This window comes from Paramisgurnus dabryanus, chromosome 11 (genome assembly GCF_030506205.2).
Source record: "Paramisgurnus dabryanus chromosome 11, PD_genome_1.1, whole genome shotgun sequence".
In the NCBI taxonomy this organism is placed as follows: Eukaryota; Metazoa; Chordata; class Actinopteri; order Cypriniformes; family Cobitidae; genus Paramisgurnus; species Paramisgurnus dabryanus.
Window position 1 is genome coordinate 9,564,878 of NC_133347.1, and position 17,511 is coordinate 9,582,388.

Consider the following 17,511-nt stretch of genomic DNA (forward strand, 5'->3'; position numbering starts at 1 on the left):
GAAACACAAGCAATAAGACATCAGCACTACTGATCGCATCCATGTAATGGTTGTGCTTTGAAGCAAAACGATAGCTTGTGAATTAGAAGTCTTCTCGTGTCCAAAGAAATGTACCCGACACGAAATGACCCAAACATGACGTGAATAAATAATTTTTAAAAAAAGACCTGACCGGAAAAAACACTGAGAAAATAAGAACCGAGTCCGACCCAGTGGCAAATTTTTAACCCAACTGGACCCGAATGTAAACATCACCGACATGTGTGCAGTGTGCGGCCCCGCACGCACCAGTCAGACAGAAAGAAACCCTGGTGGCCTCGCCACCAATTTGACACGATGCTCTATTTGTTTTTATTTGCTTTCTGGCGACAACTTCAAGGTTACCGCTTAAATGTGCATCAAAATTGATTGACAGGTTTGGCTCAACCAAAATTAACCTACCGCCAGCCACACGATGTTGCAAGCATTCTTGGCAAACAGAGGGGGTTTAGAAAAGGACTCACACGTGAGATATTTCAGGTCGTGAAACTTTTAGACCCGAACCCACTCAGGTCGGACTTCTGGTTTTTGGACCCGTAAAGACTTCTTTTGTGAAGTCTCTGTGATCAGGTGTTATATCTGGACAGGAAGCTCATGCTCACACAGCAGGTCTTTCTGAGCATCTGCAGAAAATCTCACACTGCCTCCACACAGGCTGTTTCATGTGAACGTGAAGCTTTAACTCAAGTCTCTCAATTTAGATCCAAGAGTTGTGAGACCGCTGTTACCTTTAAACGCATTGACACATGGGTGAGTAAGTGTGTATGTGTACATCTATGACTTTAATGCAAAAATCATGTGTTTGTTTACTGCAGTTGTGGGTTTTCATAAAATCTCTGTGAAATAAGAAATGTCAGAGGCATCCGAGCCAAAAGACAAGACCTAACAGCTCATAAAATGAGATTTTTCTTATGGAGCTGCTGTTTATACTTGTTACAATTTGATGAATCACAACCTCAGTGGATCTGATACCATAGGAATGAGGAATGGAATTTTTGAATTTTTATTTCTATATCTGGCCTACAAACACCCCAACAATTCAGCCAATTCAGGCAACACTAACCATATAGTACCTTTAATGAAGAAAGACATTACCAAAGCCTAATGCATTGCCGCAAAAGCGACACATTAATTTACATTAACACCAATTTAATTAATTTCTAAATTGAGCTCAAATTTGTAACGGTCCTGACTCCTGACCTCTGCCTTGCCCTACTAAGCACGCTGCCTAATCTGATAATACCCAACAAGCTCTTACATACAGTCTTCCTCTCCTAAACACACTTTAAAACAATGGTTCACATAGCTTCTTTATGTGGATGCATGTGTCCATTCTCCGCTGAGGCAAATCAAATTTAAAAGTGTGACTAAATGAGCACCACATCTTTACATTCCAATGGGTGTCCACAAAGAGACCTTCTTTGTGGAGGAACCATTTGGACCAATAGGATTACGTCTAGTGGCTCAGGCTACTGTCAGACCAGCAGAATAAGAGAGAGGTTTGCTATCGGGTCTCCTCGCCTGAGTAATGACTGGCAGATGACTTCCATGCTGTCATCTCCTGATGCTTAAGGCACTTCCGGCTCAAATAACGTAATCATAATCTAGCAGCATGAAAAAGACTGGGAGTCAACAGAGTTTTAATCAGAGATGGTGGATGGATTAACTAAACGTTGGTTGGCTTATTGATGGTCAAAATATGTACTACAGCTGTCACTGGGGCAGTACCCTTTAAAAATGGTCTAATATCTACTAATAGGTATACATATGTACGGTATACATGGTACCAATATGCACCTTAAAATGCAAATGAGCTGATCTTTGCACTAAATGGCAGTGTTGTGGTTGTAAAGGGAAGATAAAGGTGCAGTATTATCCCTTTCTGACATCACAAGGGGAGACAAATTTCAATGGCCTATTTTTTCACATGCTTGCAGAGAATGGTTTACCAAGACTAAGTTACTGGGTTGTTCTTTTTAACATTTTCTAGGTTGATAAAAGCACTTTGCTTCACTTAAACATGGAAAAAGCAGATTTACATGATATGGATGGGAAATGAGCTACAGCTCCTTACTTCCTTACAAACAGACAGTGAGTGCTTTCAGTTAAAATAGATCTGATTAATACAGTCTGAAACAATAAAATCTAGTGGACAGAGTACAACACGCCAGAGGGAGGAAACTTCGAATCAAATTCGATTCGATTTGAAAACGAATCAAAGCGGCATGTCTAATGACACAGCTTTGGTTTTATGGGGATTAAAAAACAAGGAGCGGGTGGATTTCTTTCTTCATAGAGTGGTTGTGTTCACACACTGCCAACACACATTATGTCCAAACACCGTGTAAAAGTGGATTTTGCATAATAGGTGTCCTTTAAACTCAACGGAAGACAAAAAGTCTAGGCAGAAGTCTCTATTTTCTTATGTAATCTCTCTGACACATATAAGATATTTTCAAATGGTCTCATAGCCTGGATTTACACTGCAAATCTTGATGTTTTTTTGACGACCTACTTACATCATCTTTTAAAAGCGACTTGTATCCGATATCTGCATTTACATTAAACACTTGGAAAACAATTCAAAGTAGACATACTGACCAGGAACAGCTTAAACCACAGAAGTAAAATGTTGCGATATGCAATGGACACAGACAAAGTGATTATACTGTATACTTTAAATCTGTAACAACACATGAAACTTTAGCATTACTCCACTCATTTGCCAGTGTCGCATTTTCAATGACGCACAACACGTCTTGAGATGGGAATATCCGATCTGTCCACGCTTACATTGCGGATGTTAATGCATGTATCAGATTCATATCCGATTTATTTCCAAATGTAAATGAGGCTTGAAACAGATTGGAGAATATCGGAATCTATCCGTTTTTTCCTGCTTACTCGTTCGTGGGTCATACCGACTGATCTATATAAATGACTGGATTGCGCATAGAATGCTTAACGTAACAGCGTGAGGTGAAGCCAGCGCAGAGTTCGAGCGGCCATCTTGGTATACCCAACCGGCAGAGGGCGTCATTGACTAAAATTCAGAATCATAATCTAAATTCACCCGCTTCACAGGGTATCAGTCACACAAGATAAATTTTTAGGATATGTGTACATAAATTAATTGTTAATTCTGGTGTTTTTTGCAATGTTTATGTTTTAATCACGGAGGATAATGGATTTATAAAAAAACGTTAAGGTGGGTGTGTCTGCTGCGTTTGTTAATGACACGGGTATAAATAAAGTTTTTTTGACATTAAGCGGTCAGCGTTATTTCTCTAAATAAGTTTAGGTAACTTGTAAAGATAACATAATTACAAAACTAGCAAATTATTGCATGCACATACAGTACAAAGCATGATTATTTATTTCGATTTCAGAATGAGCAAGTTTGTCATTTATAATAAATATGCTGCGGTCTGTCTGCTGATCTGATACTGTAATAAAGATGAATGTATAGTAATTTACTGTTTAAAAAGCAAAATGTACAACTTTCAGTAAATAACTATGTACATCATTAGGACGTTTGCGTTGTAATAATGAACAGGGAGACTTCAGATATAAAAACAGAGACAAGTATAGTGATGTTTTATCATTCAAATCTGATAACGTCCATTGATTTAATAGAATGTTTGGGTATACCAACTTGGCGGCGCGGTGGCTTCACAATTGTGACGTCATGCGCAATCCAGTCATTTATATAGATCATAGGGGTGGGACGGTTGTCATGACCACCGCACCACCGCGGTGGTGCAATGCCACCGCAGTGGTGAAGTGCCACCGGCGGTTGTGTGACGTCACATATCAGGTGAATGATTAAACAAAATAATAAGTAAAAATTGCAGTTTTTTTACACGTGAAATAATAATAACAAAAGTTGTACAGTAATTTACTGTAAAGCCTAAGATACAAATTTAATTAAACATTGTTTTATGTTAATACACAAATCTCCGCTACATAACCATGTATGGCGTTTCCACTAAACTGGTGGGTTTTAGCATAACTCAGCACGTTGGAGTTTAGCCATGTCACTGTGTTGTGCGTCTGCTTTAGTTTCTTTTGGTCTCCAGTGACAGTGATACATACACATCACATTTGTCTTTTGTTGTGAAATAAAAATTTTACCAGGTTAAAGTCGCGCGCATCAGGAAGCGCATTTAGTGAAACTTTATTTTCTTTCACCATTTAAACCACCCTAACCCCCCCATGGACCCCACCACCGCAACACCGGCGGTTGTTGTTGATGGTTCCACCGCGGTGGTAAAAATTTGCCACCATCACAGCCCTAATAGATCAGTACCCGATCTGTGCCACATGAGGGAAAATATTGGAATTGAATCACTTCAAGCATGCAATGTAAACGCAGCCTTACACTCCAGAATGAGATTGCCCGGCCCCTTCAACCCCCAAAACAATTAGATTTCCTAACCACAGTCAATAACAATCAGATCTTTCACAGAAGAAACACAAAACTATTTCCTCCCTGACATCTGATATCAGACGAGGATCATTTCAGTGAATGAAACGCCATGTATGCTACATTGAGGAGGGATGTGGGTTGAGGTTTGTTCAGAAACAGCAACCATTGGACCATCTGTACACTACTCAGCAAATAACCGTGGTGATGCTAAGCGAATCTGAAAAGCTGATGCCACCCGGGACTAAATGAAGCCCAAAAGCTCATCACCTCAACGATTGAAACAAATAACATACGCACAACTCCCACGACTAATACAAAAGCCATTCACTACACTCCAGCAACTGAATTGTACACAACACAACAGGGGCATCCAAAACAATTACCTTTCTAATATTTCCAAATCCTCCCCTGCTTTTCTGGTTATGCAGCTTATAAGCATTCTCCTTTATCACCGTTCTCTTAAGAAAGCTTTAAATAGTTCTCAATCACTGCTAAAACACACAATGACACAGTATAATAGGCTATCAACTGTGCTACATTCTTACCCATCAGACAGAGTTTCTGCTTCTCCTGACATTTTCATCTGTTACAGTGAGATCGAAGAGAGCGGTAAAGTGAGATATAGTTAATGGAGATAAAAAAAGAGAGAACAGACGCAGAGTAAATCACAGTGAGATCAGGCCTTCGCTTTGGCTTCTATCAGCAGCAGCTTCCCTCTGGCTACAGCACAAACACTCTCTCTCTCTCTCTCTCTCTCTCTCTCTCTCTCTCTCTCTCTCTCTCTCTCTCTCTCTCTCTCTCTCTCTCTCTCTCTCTCTCTCTCTCTTCTCTCTCTCTCTCTCTCTCTCTCTCTGTAACACAGCAGCACAGAGGACAACAGGGCTGGAACGCAAAGCTTAATAAGATTGGGATGACTATCATACAGAGAAAAAGTGAACATTCTCATTAACTATCCTGCCGTCTGCCCGCCTCCTAACAAAACACACACACACTGTACAGAGGAATAAACGCATGCACACACATGTATAGCTCACCACCCCATACTACTCCTCTTCTCAGCATCACCCTGATGCTGTACACTGCCTCCTGGCTTCTGATTGGTCAGTGATGCAGCAAGGGAGGTATCTTTTTCTTTAAGTGATAGAGAGGACAATCTGAACTAATCTGAACATACTCAACAGCAATATGGCCTGTAAATCTGTGCTTAACCGTGGAGAGATATCACGAGAAACAGAGGACAGCTGCTGACCGCTGATCAGCACTGGGAAGTGACAGCCTGAGGCAAGTTGAGGAGTTCGAAGAGAAAAAATGAGTATTTGTAAAACTACAAAGGGTTAATCTCTTTAACTATACATCAGATTCTTTCAACTAGAAACTTTTTAGTAGTGTGTTAATCATGTTAAAACCACCATATGTAATGACATTAGACCTCACAAGCTTCATCACATTAATCACAGACTGTAAATCTAGGGCACACTGCTTTTGCTGGATGCAATTGCTGAAGGCTCTTTTTTTGGAGGGTTGGGTACATGGGTTAATAATGCATGACAGATACAGATATCAACCTGTCTCTGTGACAAGCCCTAGACTTTGTAAAACAGTGATTGTAATAAAATATGTAAATGCCCTTACTGATGAAAATTTTAAATATATGTTGCTATTGATAAAACCGTATGACAAATGTAAGTGCTAATTGAGCGCTGTAAGACAAGGGACATTAATTATGAAAGTAAACTGGGTTTTTAAAGGGCACATATTATGCAAAATCCACTTTTACAAGGTGTTTAGACATGTTTGTTGGCAGTGTGTGAAAACAACCACCAGTGACAAAAATCCACCCTCACCTTAATCCCCATTAAAGGAGTCATATGACCCGATTTCCTGTTTTCCTTTTTTTTTAGATTCTTAAAAGATGTCTGTGCATATGGAAGATCTGTAAAGTGAAAAAAATGTAAAGTTTCAAACCTAAAGAGATTTTTTTTAACTCTTACTCCGCCATTGACGAGTTATCTCGAGTTATTTGCATGAAAAAACTTTTCCTGAGTTTTTATGTTAGTCCGATAAAATATATACATATATACTTTACTTTACTTTACTTTACTTTTTCATTTTAGCTGACGATATATATATAAAAAGGCTGGCGGGGAATGAGTTAAAAGTGAAGCCTCATCCATGTTTTAGTGTCCTTAACTTACCAATCTTTGAAGTTCTGCTCACGTTGCACTGGTAAGTAAAGACAATAATATCTCCTGACTTTCAATATTGCTTTGGGAGCTCACCGTTCAAATATGGTAATGAGCGTCACATTTCCGTTTACGCAATTGAGGTATTCGGTCAATCACAACGCACTGCTGGCCAATTGGATCACATCGCGCTTTCTCAGAATGATGAGCTTTGTACAAATTGATGCGTTACAGAAGGGCAGGACTATAGGAGCAACAATAATGTACGGTATGTGGAAAAAAATTGTTTTTGAACCATAAACCACGCGAACACACTGTATTACACCAAATACACAAAGTATTGTGCTTTTTAACAGCGGAATATTGGCCCTTTAAACCAAAGGCATGCTGTTGTTAATGTGATTTTTTGTTAATGTCAATTCTCTTGTTAATGTGATGTCACAAAAACAAAGCCCCTCCCATGACCACTTACTGACTTACTAATTTTACCAAAAAGCTAAATGTGTTTGTTAGCACATTGTAGCGCTAATGCGGATAAAAATACTATTGTCTCAGACTGTATTTACAGGAATAAAGCACTCACTGTCTGTTGGTAAGGAAGCCCCAAAGTACAGTTTGTTTGGCTAGTGTGATCGCTCCGTACTGTACCACTGTGCGGTTTACTTAAGCGTACCCAGGTACACCTAGCAAGGGTTGTTTCGGGTATGGTTCGCTGTTTTCGGGGGTGGGCAACGCGTGCCGGAACGCAAAACTTCAGCTGTCAATGTAAACACTTTCATATCCACTTGCATGTAATAGTGCTTAAGCAGCACGCTATATCTTTAGCTACACTGGTAAAGCATTGTGTTAGCAATACAAAGGTCATGGGTTCATACCCTAGGGAACACACTTACTGATAAAATATATATAGCTTGAAAGCACTGTAGGTTGTTTTGCATAAAAGCATCTGCCAAAAGCATCGATGTAAAATTATTTAAAGACACTGGAGTGGTATTTGACATGAGGTGCAGTTAAGACATGCTCTCAAAGGTAGACATGATGAAAGCTATATAAAAACATATAGCTAATGAATAATTAATCACTTCAATGCATATTAATACGTGAACAAATTATATAATACACTGTATGTGAATTAAATGTATGTGCTACACAGACAGGTGGGCTCAATTTGGCAAAAGTGACATAATTATCAGTGACCCTACAAATCATTCTCTTTAGCTTCAGAAATTCTACTACACACAAAGTCATTATTTAACCTCATCATAAAGCTACGAGGAAACATAGCTTTCAGAAAACCTTATAGCTCATCATCTGTATCTATAGCAGCAATGTTGTGTTATCATAGTATAGTAACCAGCATGGCAAGGCCATTACAGAAAGAGACAATCTGTTGTAAAAAAGAACGTAAGATTGCACATTAAGATTGAACATCACTTACTCCCAACTGTTTCAAAACTCAGCTACCATTCATATTTCTAAGCCATATCAGTTTCTACTGAATTGGGAACAAACATTATGGAGACTTATTATGATTGTAGCTGATATGGATCCCAACTAAAGCAAACCTTTGAGTAATAAATTTGTATAATGGTAGGAACCTGCTCTTCATGAGAAAAATCATTAAACCTGTGGCGCGTATCAAGGATTTCGATGTTATTAAATTACCTGTGCTGATACAAAGTATGCCACTGTTAGGAATAAAACACATGACTAATGCAGTGCATTGTGGGAAGTAACACGATCTAATTTACTGGAGAGACCAGGAGATCTCTATTCATGCTCAGTTATGCATGAACACTCAGGACTAGATCATTTTTCTTTACAAAACAAGACCATAGTAAAGCAAAGTGCATGGTAAGGTTTAAAAGGTAAATGGGGAGGTGGAGTCCTACCCATAATCAGTGATGACAGGGTCCAGCACGTCATCCTCTATGATAGGGGACCTAAAAAAAGAGGTAACAAAAATAGAGCTTTTGTAACTCTTATCACATTTCTATGTTGGACAGATAAGCTAGAGATCAGTTATCAGTATACACAGTGTGGATGTGCAAATATGTTCCTTTCCCAGATTATAGGGTGTCAGGGGTAAAATTAACAGATGATCATCTGTAATAACTATAAATTATCTACTGTAATAACTATAAGGGCCTATTTTGGGCAATAAGGGGTTTATATTTTGCGTTTACATTTGAACATATATTACAACTAAAAGGCAGGTATGTGATTTTAGACCAGCATCGTGTTTTGACCCACACAGAGTATACTTGTGACACAGAAGGATACAAAGTGTGGTACACTCACTCTAGTGGGGAGGTGGGGCTGTCCAGTGCATCTTTATTCTTGAGTGAACCCCTAAAACAAGAACAAAAGCATCTTAGCAAAATCTGATCCTTACTTCTTTATTGATATTTACTGTCTCAATCAATCAATCAATCAACAAAATTTATTTCGGTCCTCACACATAATTTCCAAAACAAAGAAAATGTATACATACATATCAACCGAAAAAGGTGCAGGCTGAAGCTTATGCTTATTTTGCCTACCCTTTATACATAATTACGCAATAAGCGAATTGGTCCATTCAAAATAAACTTTTTATCTCCTAAACACAATCATTATATGATTGAGATTTTCCTTAATATCATAGTCTTGTCCTTGGAAAACCCTGCAAGAAAAGATTTTTGTATAGTACCTAAAGATTATGTTTATTCATTTTTTTTTACCCAAATGACAATTATTTGTCCTAAGTAACATAAAAATGACAAGACATTAAAAAAATCAATTGATCGACATAAACTTTTTCTCTAGTTTTTAAGTTCCATCTCTTTCAAAAAAACATATGATTGGAAACTTCACACCTGTCATAAAATAATAAACAATGTTAAGCATTAACAACAGGCGAACATCACGTGACGTGCTTTTAATGAGGGAGGCGGGGTTAGCCTACAACAAAATAAGAAAGATCATCCAATTAGCTTGCTCCAAATCTCATACAACGTAGCTGTTGTAGACATCAGGACAATTGCTTAGGAGTGTGCTGTGTGAAGCTGCGCAGAACGATCTTATGACGTCAAAGTACTGCGAGAGCAGACTGCTCTGTATGCTTTTGAATCGCTATCGCGGTGCTGTGACGCCATGCCCGATCGGTTTTGCGCAGGGCTGAGTTATGTTAAACATGTTTATTAATTAATTTGACAGTCAGACATCACTTACTGTATTATTTTGATTGAGACTATTTTGCAAAAAAAAAAATGACATCGATATATAAATATTCTTTACTATTATTTTTAATAGCACTGAGAAAAAATGACAAAGAATTATTATGCCTTTTTTTTCAGAATCAAGTCAATATGGAATCAATACAGAGAATCTCCTGAATACAATTAAATTGTAGGCAACTCAGACTACGTTATAATTTATAAGACATATGCAGCTGCTTCCTCTTTAGGATAGTTTACCATGGAGTCATAAAAGTAAATGAAACATCTCGTTTGGCAGATTAATTACCATTTGAGTTACCACAGTTGAACTACAAAACCAAATTTAGACTATGGCTCCTTAAGTGTGACTATAGTAATTGTGTGGTAAGGGTTTTGCCACAAATAAGAACAAAAAGTATTGCTAATTTTCATAATGGACTCCAATCAATCAAACGCGCATCAATAAACGCTAAATCACAGCATCCGAAAAAAAAAACATGACTCCAACCATACTTTTTAACGTTAATTCGTTAGAACACAGCGTGTAAAATATACATTTAAAATAATTATCTTTTTTAAAGTGCAGCTATAATACAGGACAAACCAGACTCGTGTGTTGAGGGCACCTACAGCATATGAAACATAAAGCCCAGTGTATTTCGTTTATGGAAATCACGATGGTTTATGCATCTCTTTTATGGATTATTATGCCCCAAAAAAGAATTGAAGTAAATCACTTCATTCAACTTACTTTTTGTCCTCATTCTTCTTGTTGCGTCTTAAGAAACTCATTCCAAAGAGGAAGAGCGCACAGTTAATCCAATAAGACGGTGAAGAGTTTAATAATCACTACCTGGACATTCGTTACCTCACAGGTGATCACTAAACTTTTGTTTCAGGAGTAACACTGGACGCGAATCTCTGCCTGTCTGTTTCCTGCATGTGATGCGAGACAGGGAGGTGTGGAGAAACTCATTTTAACAATAAAGCGATCCTTTACTTAAAGTACTGGAATGCAGCGCAGCAACTCTTCCCTGGTCTTAAAGTCCTCCGTGTAAATCATATACAGAAAAGAAAATGATGATGTGTGACGTAATAGGTCATACAAAGAGTAGACTTTCAACAAGTCATTTTCGGGACATGCTCAGCTGGTTTGTCTCACCCAAGTGCAACAATAATTGTCAGTCATCTTTAAAAAATTTAAGATGAAAATGTAAGTAGCCTATCAATGTTGCTTTAATCTACATGTGATATGTTAAAGTCCCTATGAATCAAAATGGAGGATTTTTGACTTTTAGAATAAATATGTTGGCCTAAAGGATATTTAAAAACTAGTGTGACCCGCAAAATTCAAAACTTATTTTTTCTCTTCGGTTAATACGGATCAGCGATTTTTATGACATCATTGTGCACTTGAGCTGTGAGGTAAACTTTGGTATTTGCTATTTAAAAGAGGGAGGAGCAACTTAAAATGTCACGTTAACACCATTGGCAGCCACAAATAGAGTGCTGCAGGGATGATGCATTTTCTAGCTGGAAGTACGCAAAACATTGTGTTTTTGGAAAATCACAAAAAAATAAGCTCTGTGTTTAACAAAAGTTAAAGACACTTTAAATGTTTACTCCAACAAGTTAATCTTCACAGATGAAGTGTGAAGTGTAAATGTGTTTATAAAAAGCCAAAAAGTTTTCATATGAAAAAGACTAACTTGTTGGACAAAATGTGTAAGTGTCATAAAAGTTTAATAGCTTATTGTTTAATCCAAAAGTCTATGGGAAAAATTAATGATCTTTTTAGTGAGGGAACCAGTATCACGCTAACTTCTGAGTTAGCCTAAAAAATGCATCATCCCTGCGGCACTCTATTGGTTGTCATGGTGTTAGAAATAAATCATTACCGTACCAAGTGTAGTGAGCAGTCCAAATGAGGAAGGTCCTTACCCATGCCAGACCTTGTGTACACTATATTAATTCACTGTTAAGTAACAAAGTGCTCTATTGGCCCACTGTTGCTATGGCTACCTGTTCTGCACCCAATGTAATGTGTTTGTATGAAGTAGTAGTTCGTATGAAAGATTTTTAACATGTTCAAAAACTTTTTATAGAGATAAAAGGGATAGTTCACTTTAAAATGAAAATTCTGTCATCATTTTCTCATCCTCATGTTGTTCTAAACCTGTATGAATTTCTTTTTTCTGATGAACACAAAAGAAGATATTTTGAGAAATGATGGTAAACACACAGCAGATAGTGACCATTGACTTCCATAGTAGGGAAAAAATATTTTGGAAGTATTGTGATAAATGATGTAGAAAATATTTTGATAAATGATGGTAAGTTCACAGTTGATGGTACCCATTAAATTCCATCTTTTTTTTTATTCCTACTATCGAAGTCAATCGTCACTATCTGCTGTGGGTTTACCATCATTTCTCAAAATATCTTCTTTTGTGTTCATCAGAAAAAAAAATTCATACAGGTTTAGAACAACATGAGGATGAGTAAATGATGACAGAATTTTCATTTTAAAGTGAACTATCCCTTTAATAACCTTTGGTTGGAGAACAGAAAACGTGACCAAATCAAACTTAATTGGCTACACTGCAAGAAATGATAATTTTTTACACATTGTGTGTGTCATGCCATTTAAGGCGTTATTTCATGTTAAAATAAATGAAAAATATCTAAACTTCAAGATATCTAGATCATGGGTCTTCAACATGGGGTCCTCCAACTATTGTTTGAATTCAAAATATTTTTTGAAAAACATTCCCACAATAAAATTTTGTAATTAAGTTAAATTAAAATGTTATATAGTATGACAAAAAATATTATTTGAAAATGTTTGAAACATTACCATTGTAACTATGTGTTATAATTATAAATAAAATCTTAATGTACTATGGGTCCCTGGTTTTCCACTATTCATTAAGGGGTCCTTTGAAGACTGCTGTTCTACATGACTAATACTTCAAATATCATAAATATTTACCTTAATTATTTTACCTAGGATATTGATAACAAAAATCACAAGAAACACCACCATATTAATAGTTTAATATTTATTTTTGTTCATTTTAATTACATGTTACTGAACATATTAAACAATTGCCTCCAATAGGGAAAGTTAAAAAAATAAAATACAATTAGCCCGTTCTTAAGAGGCAGTCAGTGGTCAACATATATAAGTGGTTTTCCTTTAGAGGCACACAAAGCATATACATTCATATACATACATACATACATACATACATATATGATCATCAATAGAGCATAAGAGGATATAAGCAGGACAGATAAAAATAAGAAAGCAGCATACATAAACAGAACATAAGTATTGGGTTTGAAATGAGAAGTGCAAACAGGTATTTTGTAATGCTGTAGACTGACAATAATGCTCCAAATACGAATTATTTTTATGTAACTACATGATACTGGCTACTTGTTTCTATCTGCTGTGCTCTTTTACCACATATCTTTGTGCCCAAATGCAAACTAGTGTCCTTAAACCAAAGCATAATGATGTCAGAGGGCAATACTGAAAACATCTGAAAGCATTTGCAAAAGAAAGAGATTTTCTGTCCAGTCCATATTCCCAACCTGCTGTCAAATGCTTTCATATATAAAGGCTGTGAGAAAGCAAACTTTCACAAAAGAAATCTATTGTACAAACAGGGAACAGAAACTAGCCAATGACAATGCCCACGAGGCTGGACATGGGGAGCAGATTCTTGTATTTCAGGCAAATGGAGTGTCGTGTTTAAGTGGATCCACCTACTGGTGAAACTACATACAGTATAGACTACTGAAATGGTTATGATGTAGCAAATTAAGTTACTATAGTATATAGCTCTATATATAATCTTATACCAATGTGTGTGTGTATATAAAACAGTGAGCCCCATATGGATTTAAAATGACACTGTGAACACTGAAACATTGAAACCAATTATTCATCAAGCAGTTTTTCTCTTTCCTTGCTTAAAATAAAGGAAAGGCAGAATGGTTAGGCACTTTTAAAGCCTGCTTAAATATGGCTCAAGGTTTATATTTATATGTATACTTAACTTTAGACATCACTGTCTGGTGTTTAGATAACAGCAATTTGCTCTATTTTTTAAGAGAGTATACTCCTAAATAATCTTTTATCCTATTGCTTCGGCATTTTGTCAACATGAGACGACAGGCCATTTTGTTTTTTGAAGTATAAAGCAAACTGCATTACGACACTGATAAAATACAATATGATTTAGGATATGTATAAACTGTAGTACAAGGCAAACAAATTCACAATATGTACATGTTCATTATTTATAACAGAATCTGTAATTTTTCAAAGTGATTTTTTTAAGCAGTCACAAAGTATAAATGCTGTACTGTATACGAACACAGAGATCAAACTTGGAGTCAATGGTGGTTATGCAGTTCCTTGCAAAATTTCATCAACGTTCTCTCCAAAAAGTATCTCCATTAACGGTTTAAGAAAGATGATTTTGTCACAATGGAGTACTACACAAGCACCTCATGTACAGGTTGCAGATCTGAGGCTTTTAAGCTTGTGGGATGGATTTGATCATGAGACCGGACAGGGATGCCCACAATAAACCTCTCATGTCAGAGAAGCATTGCTGAAACTTTGAAAGGTGGATGAAGCTGCCCAGTTTGGTTACTTGTAAACGTTAAACAAATCTGTAAATATTATTCAAAAGAGGATGAGAGCAAACCTAACACCTTGAGTATGTTTGTAATGGATTTCTTTAACCTGTCCCCATCTGAATGTCACAGGTGAAGTATATAGGCTATATTGGTACATTTATAACAATTATATTAAAACTACTTCAGAATCATTGGGATACATTTGCTTAGAAACACCTGAATTTGCACGGGTCTTAGTTGCATCCACTTTTCAAGAGAGTTATCTTGATTTGAGGTTATTTAAAAGTACGGGCATCACATCGGAGGTTTCCAGCGGATAAGGCCGCAATTAGTCTGTTACCATCTACTTTTCACTTTCCCAGCAAACTAGGAGAACTCAATCGACACACAGAAGGAGCATCATGTGGTTTAAGGTAAAACCAAGGATCCTGCTAGTAAATGTGGTTAAAGATCTTCTTCCTCTCCTCCTCGATGTGACGGGGTGCTGTTAGTGCCGTAACCCAGTTTGGGTCAGGACAGTTCCGACTTACTAAGGGCTATGGCCAGCTCCAGATCCTCCTGCTCCTGCTGGGTCAGACGAGCCACACGCTCCCTCTCCTCTCTCTCACTCTCCCGTTTCGCCCACTCTATCATGTCCTCCTCCGTGGGGTACTGCTCCACACACAAACACACCATAACCCCATCAGACCCCACTTAAAAAAGATTTCTCAGTTTGTTGTGCTAATGAAGGAGTCATGCAATGTTCATACTTTAAATTGGGGGGACAAATGGGAACACGAGTTAAACCTTGTTTACGTAACTGCAATACAGATATTGCTAAAACACAACACCTAACAACATCTTTACATAACTACAGTATAGAAAGGAGGAAAATAATTCTATAAAATGTATGTATGGATCAATTAAAACCGCAGGTTACAGCCTACATTTCACAGGGTCCCCCAATTAATAAGAGAGAATTGGGGCGAAAGAAACGCAGGACAAAGTAACAGTGATATTCTCAGTTTGGAATGTAAATGTAGTCAAGGCTCTATGACAGCATCTTTAGCATGCAACCCTTGACAGAGGTGACAAATATTGTGTTATTTCATTATCGTTTCGAGTGTTTACGCGCTGTATTCGACCACGATAAGTAAATTCCTAAAATTGTCATTTTTTTCTTATAACGCGTTTCTTGTTTCATGTGTTAAAGTACTGATCTATCTACATGTTATTAAAGGAATATTCAATTTTCTTAAAAGAAAAATCCAGATAATTTACTCACCACCATGTCATCCAAAATGTTGATGTCTTTCTTTGTTCAGTCGAGAAGAAATTATGTTTTTTGAGGAAAACATTGCAGGATTTTTCTCATTTTAATGGACTTAAATAGAGCCCAACATTTAATACTTAACTCAACACTTAACAGTTTTTTTCAACAGAGTTTCAAAGGACTCTAAATGATCCCAAACGAGGCATAAGGGTCTTATCTAGCAAAACGATTGTCATTTTTGACAATAAAAATAACAAATATACACTTTTAAAGCACAACTTCTCGTTTAAATCCGGTCGTGATGCGCCAACGTGACCCCACGCAATACGTCATGACGTCAAGAGGTCACAGAGGACGAACGCGAAACTCCGCCCTAGTGTTTACAAGTGTTGAGAACGAGGACCGTTCCTACGTTGTTGTATGTCAACTGATACGAATTCATGTCTTTGTGTCAGTTTATTGTTTACAATGGTCCGCAAATGTGTGTTTTATATATGTAACACGTGACCTCCCTACGTCACTACGCATTTACGTAAGGTCGCGCTGGACCAGATTTAGACGAGAAGTTGTGGTTTAAAAGTGCATATTTTTTATTTTTCTTGTCAAAAATGACAATCGTTTTGCTAGATAAGACCCTTATGCCTCGTTTGGGATCGTTTATAGACCTTTGAAACTCCGTTGAAAAAAAACTGTTAAGTGTTGAGTTAAGTATTAAATGTTGGGCTCTATTAAAGTCCATTAAAATGAGAAAAATCCTGCAATGTTTTCCTCAAAAAACATAATTTCTTCTCGACTGAACAAAGAAAGACATCAACATTTTGGATGACATGGTGGTGAGTAAATTATCTGGATTTTTCTTTTAAGAAAATGGAATATTCCTGTAAGAGCCACATAGGAATAATTTCATTTAAAATAATAATTTAGTAAAATTAATAAGAAAATATTTCATTAAAATTAATAAGATATTTTGCTTTAAAATGCATATTTAGTAATGTTTAAATCTGATAACATTTAGTTATTTTGAGCTTCCAGTCAGATCGCACTTCGTCTTAACGCATGCGATTGAATGTGTTCAGTTTAGTTTGAAGTTAGATACAGTATGATGGAAGCAACACAGTTTTTTGACCGTGCGTACCATGTCTACTATGTAACAGCTTTTATTTATGTTTTGGAAGTAAACATTTAAAACGAAGATCGTGGTTTGCTCGTGTTTCAAATACTGGTTAAATTTGACTGACTTCAAAAGGTGGTACAAAAGAATAAGAAGCAAATAGGTGCCATTACAATTCCTTTAAGCAACGACTTTGCCTTAGTTATATTAGGACATTTAAAGGCGGGGTGCACGATCTCTGAAAGCCAATGTTTGCATATGAAATCACCTAAACAAACACGCCCCTACCCCAATAGAATCAGCCCCACACATACGCAACCCAGGCAACGGTAACTGAGTGAAAGCAATGTGCATTACTACGGTAATCCAGGTCGAATGTGCTTTGATTAGGGGTGTAACGATTAACCGTGCAAATGCGCGTTTTCTCAATGAATGAATTTGAATGAATTACGGTGAAATCGCGGCACATCCGAAGGCCAGGGGGCGCTCCCGTGCAGAAACTCCCTTTGTGCCACAGTAGAAGTAGCATTACAAACGCTATTCCAGGAAATGTCTACAGGAATATTTATAAGCTGTTCTTCAAATTGTTTCAGGTATTTTCATAATAATAAAGAGTATTTTGAATGATTTTTATTTAACGA

General features: G+C 37.0%; 2 protein-coding genes across 4 annotated transcripts in view; both read right to left on the reverse strand.

Moving 5' to 3' along the window:
* ttc39a (tetratricopeptide repeat domain 39A) overlaps window positions 1–10,843 on the reverse strand; it is a 32,915-nt gene extending 22,072 nt beyond the window's left edge. The window contains exons 1-3 of one of the 2 annotated variants that reach the window (XM_065248493.2): window positions 10,603–10,843; window positions 8,953–9,003; window positions 8,544–8,594 (exon numbers count right to left, since the gene is read on the reverse strand). In XM_065248493.2, coding sequence (XP_065104565.1) covers window positions 8,544–8,594; window positions 8,953–9,003; window positions 10,603–10,643 — 143 coding nt within the window. In that variant the 5' untranslated portion in view covers window positions 10,644–10,843. Of the gene's footprint in view, window positions 1–5,013; window positions 5,210–8,543; window positions 8,595–8,952; window positions 9,004–10,602 lie in introns of those variants that run through there. The other variant, XM_065248494.2, reaches the window with a different exon arrangement.
* A 2,055-nt stretch (window positions 10,844–12,898) lies between these two features.
* Window positions 12,899–17,511, reverse strand: part of eps15 (epidermal growth factor receptor pathway substrate 15) — a 43,206-nt gene continuing 38,593 nt past the window's right edge. For both annotated transcript variants that reach the window (XM_065248496.1, XM_065248495.1), the window contains exon 25: window positions 12,899–15,158. In XM_065248496.1, the coding sequence (XP_065104568.1) occupies window positions 15,018–15,158 (141 nt within the window). In that variant the 3' untranslated portion in view covers window positions 12,899–15,017. The remainder of the gene's footprint in view (window positions 15,159–17,511) is intronic.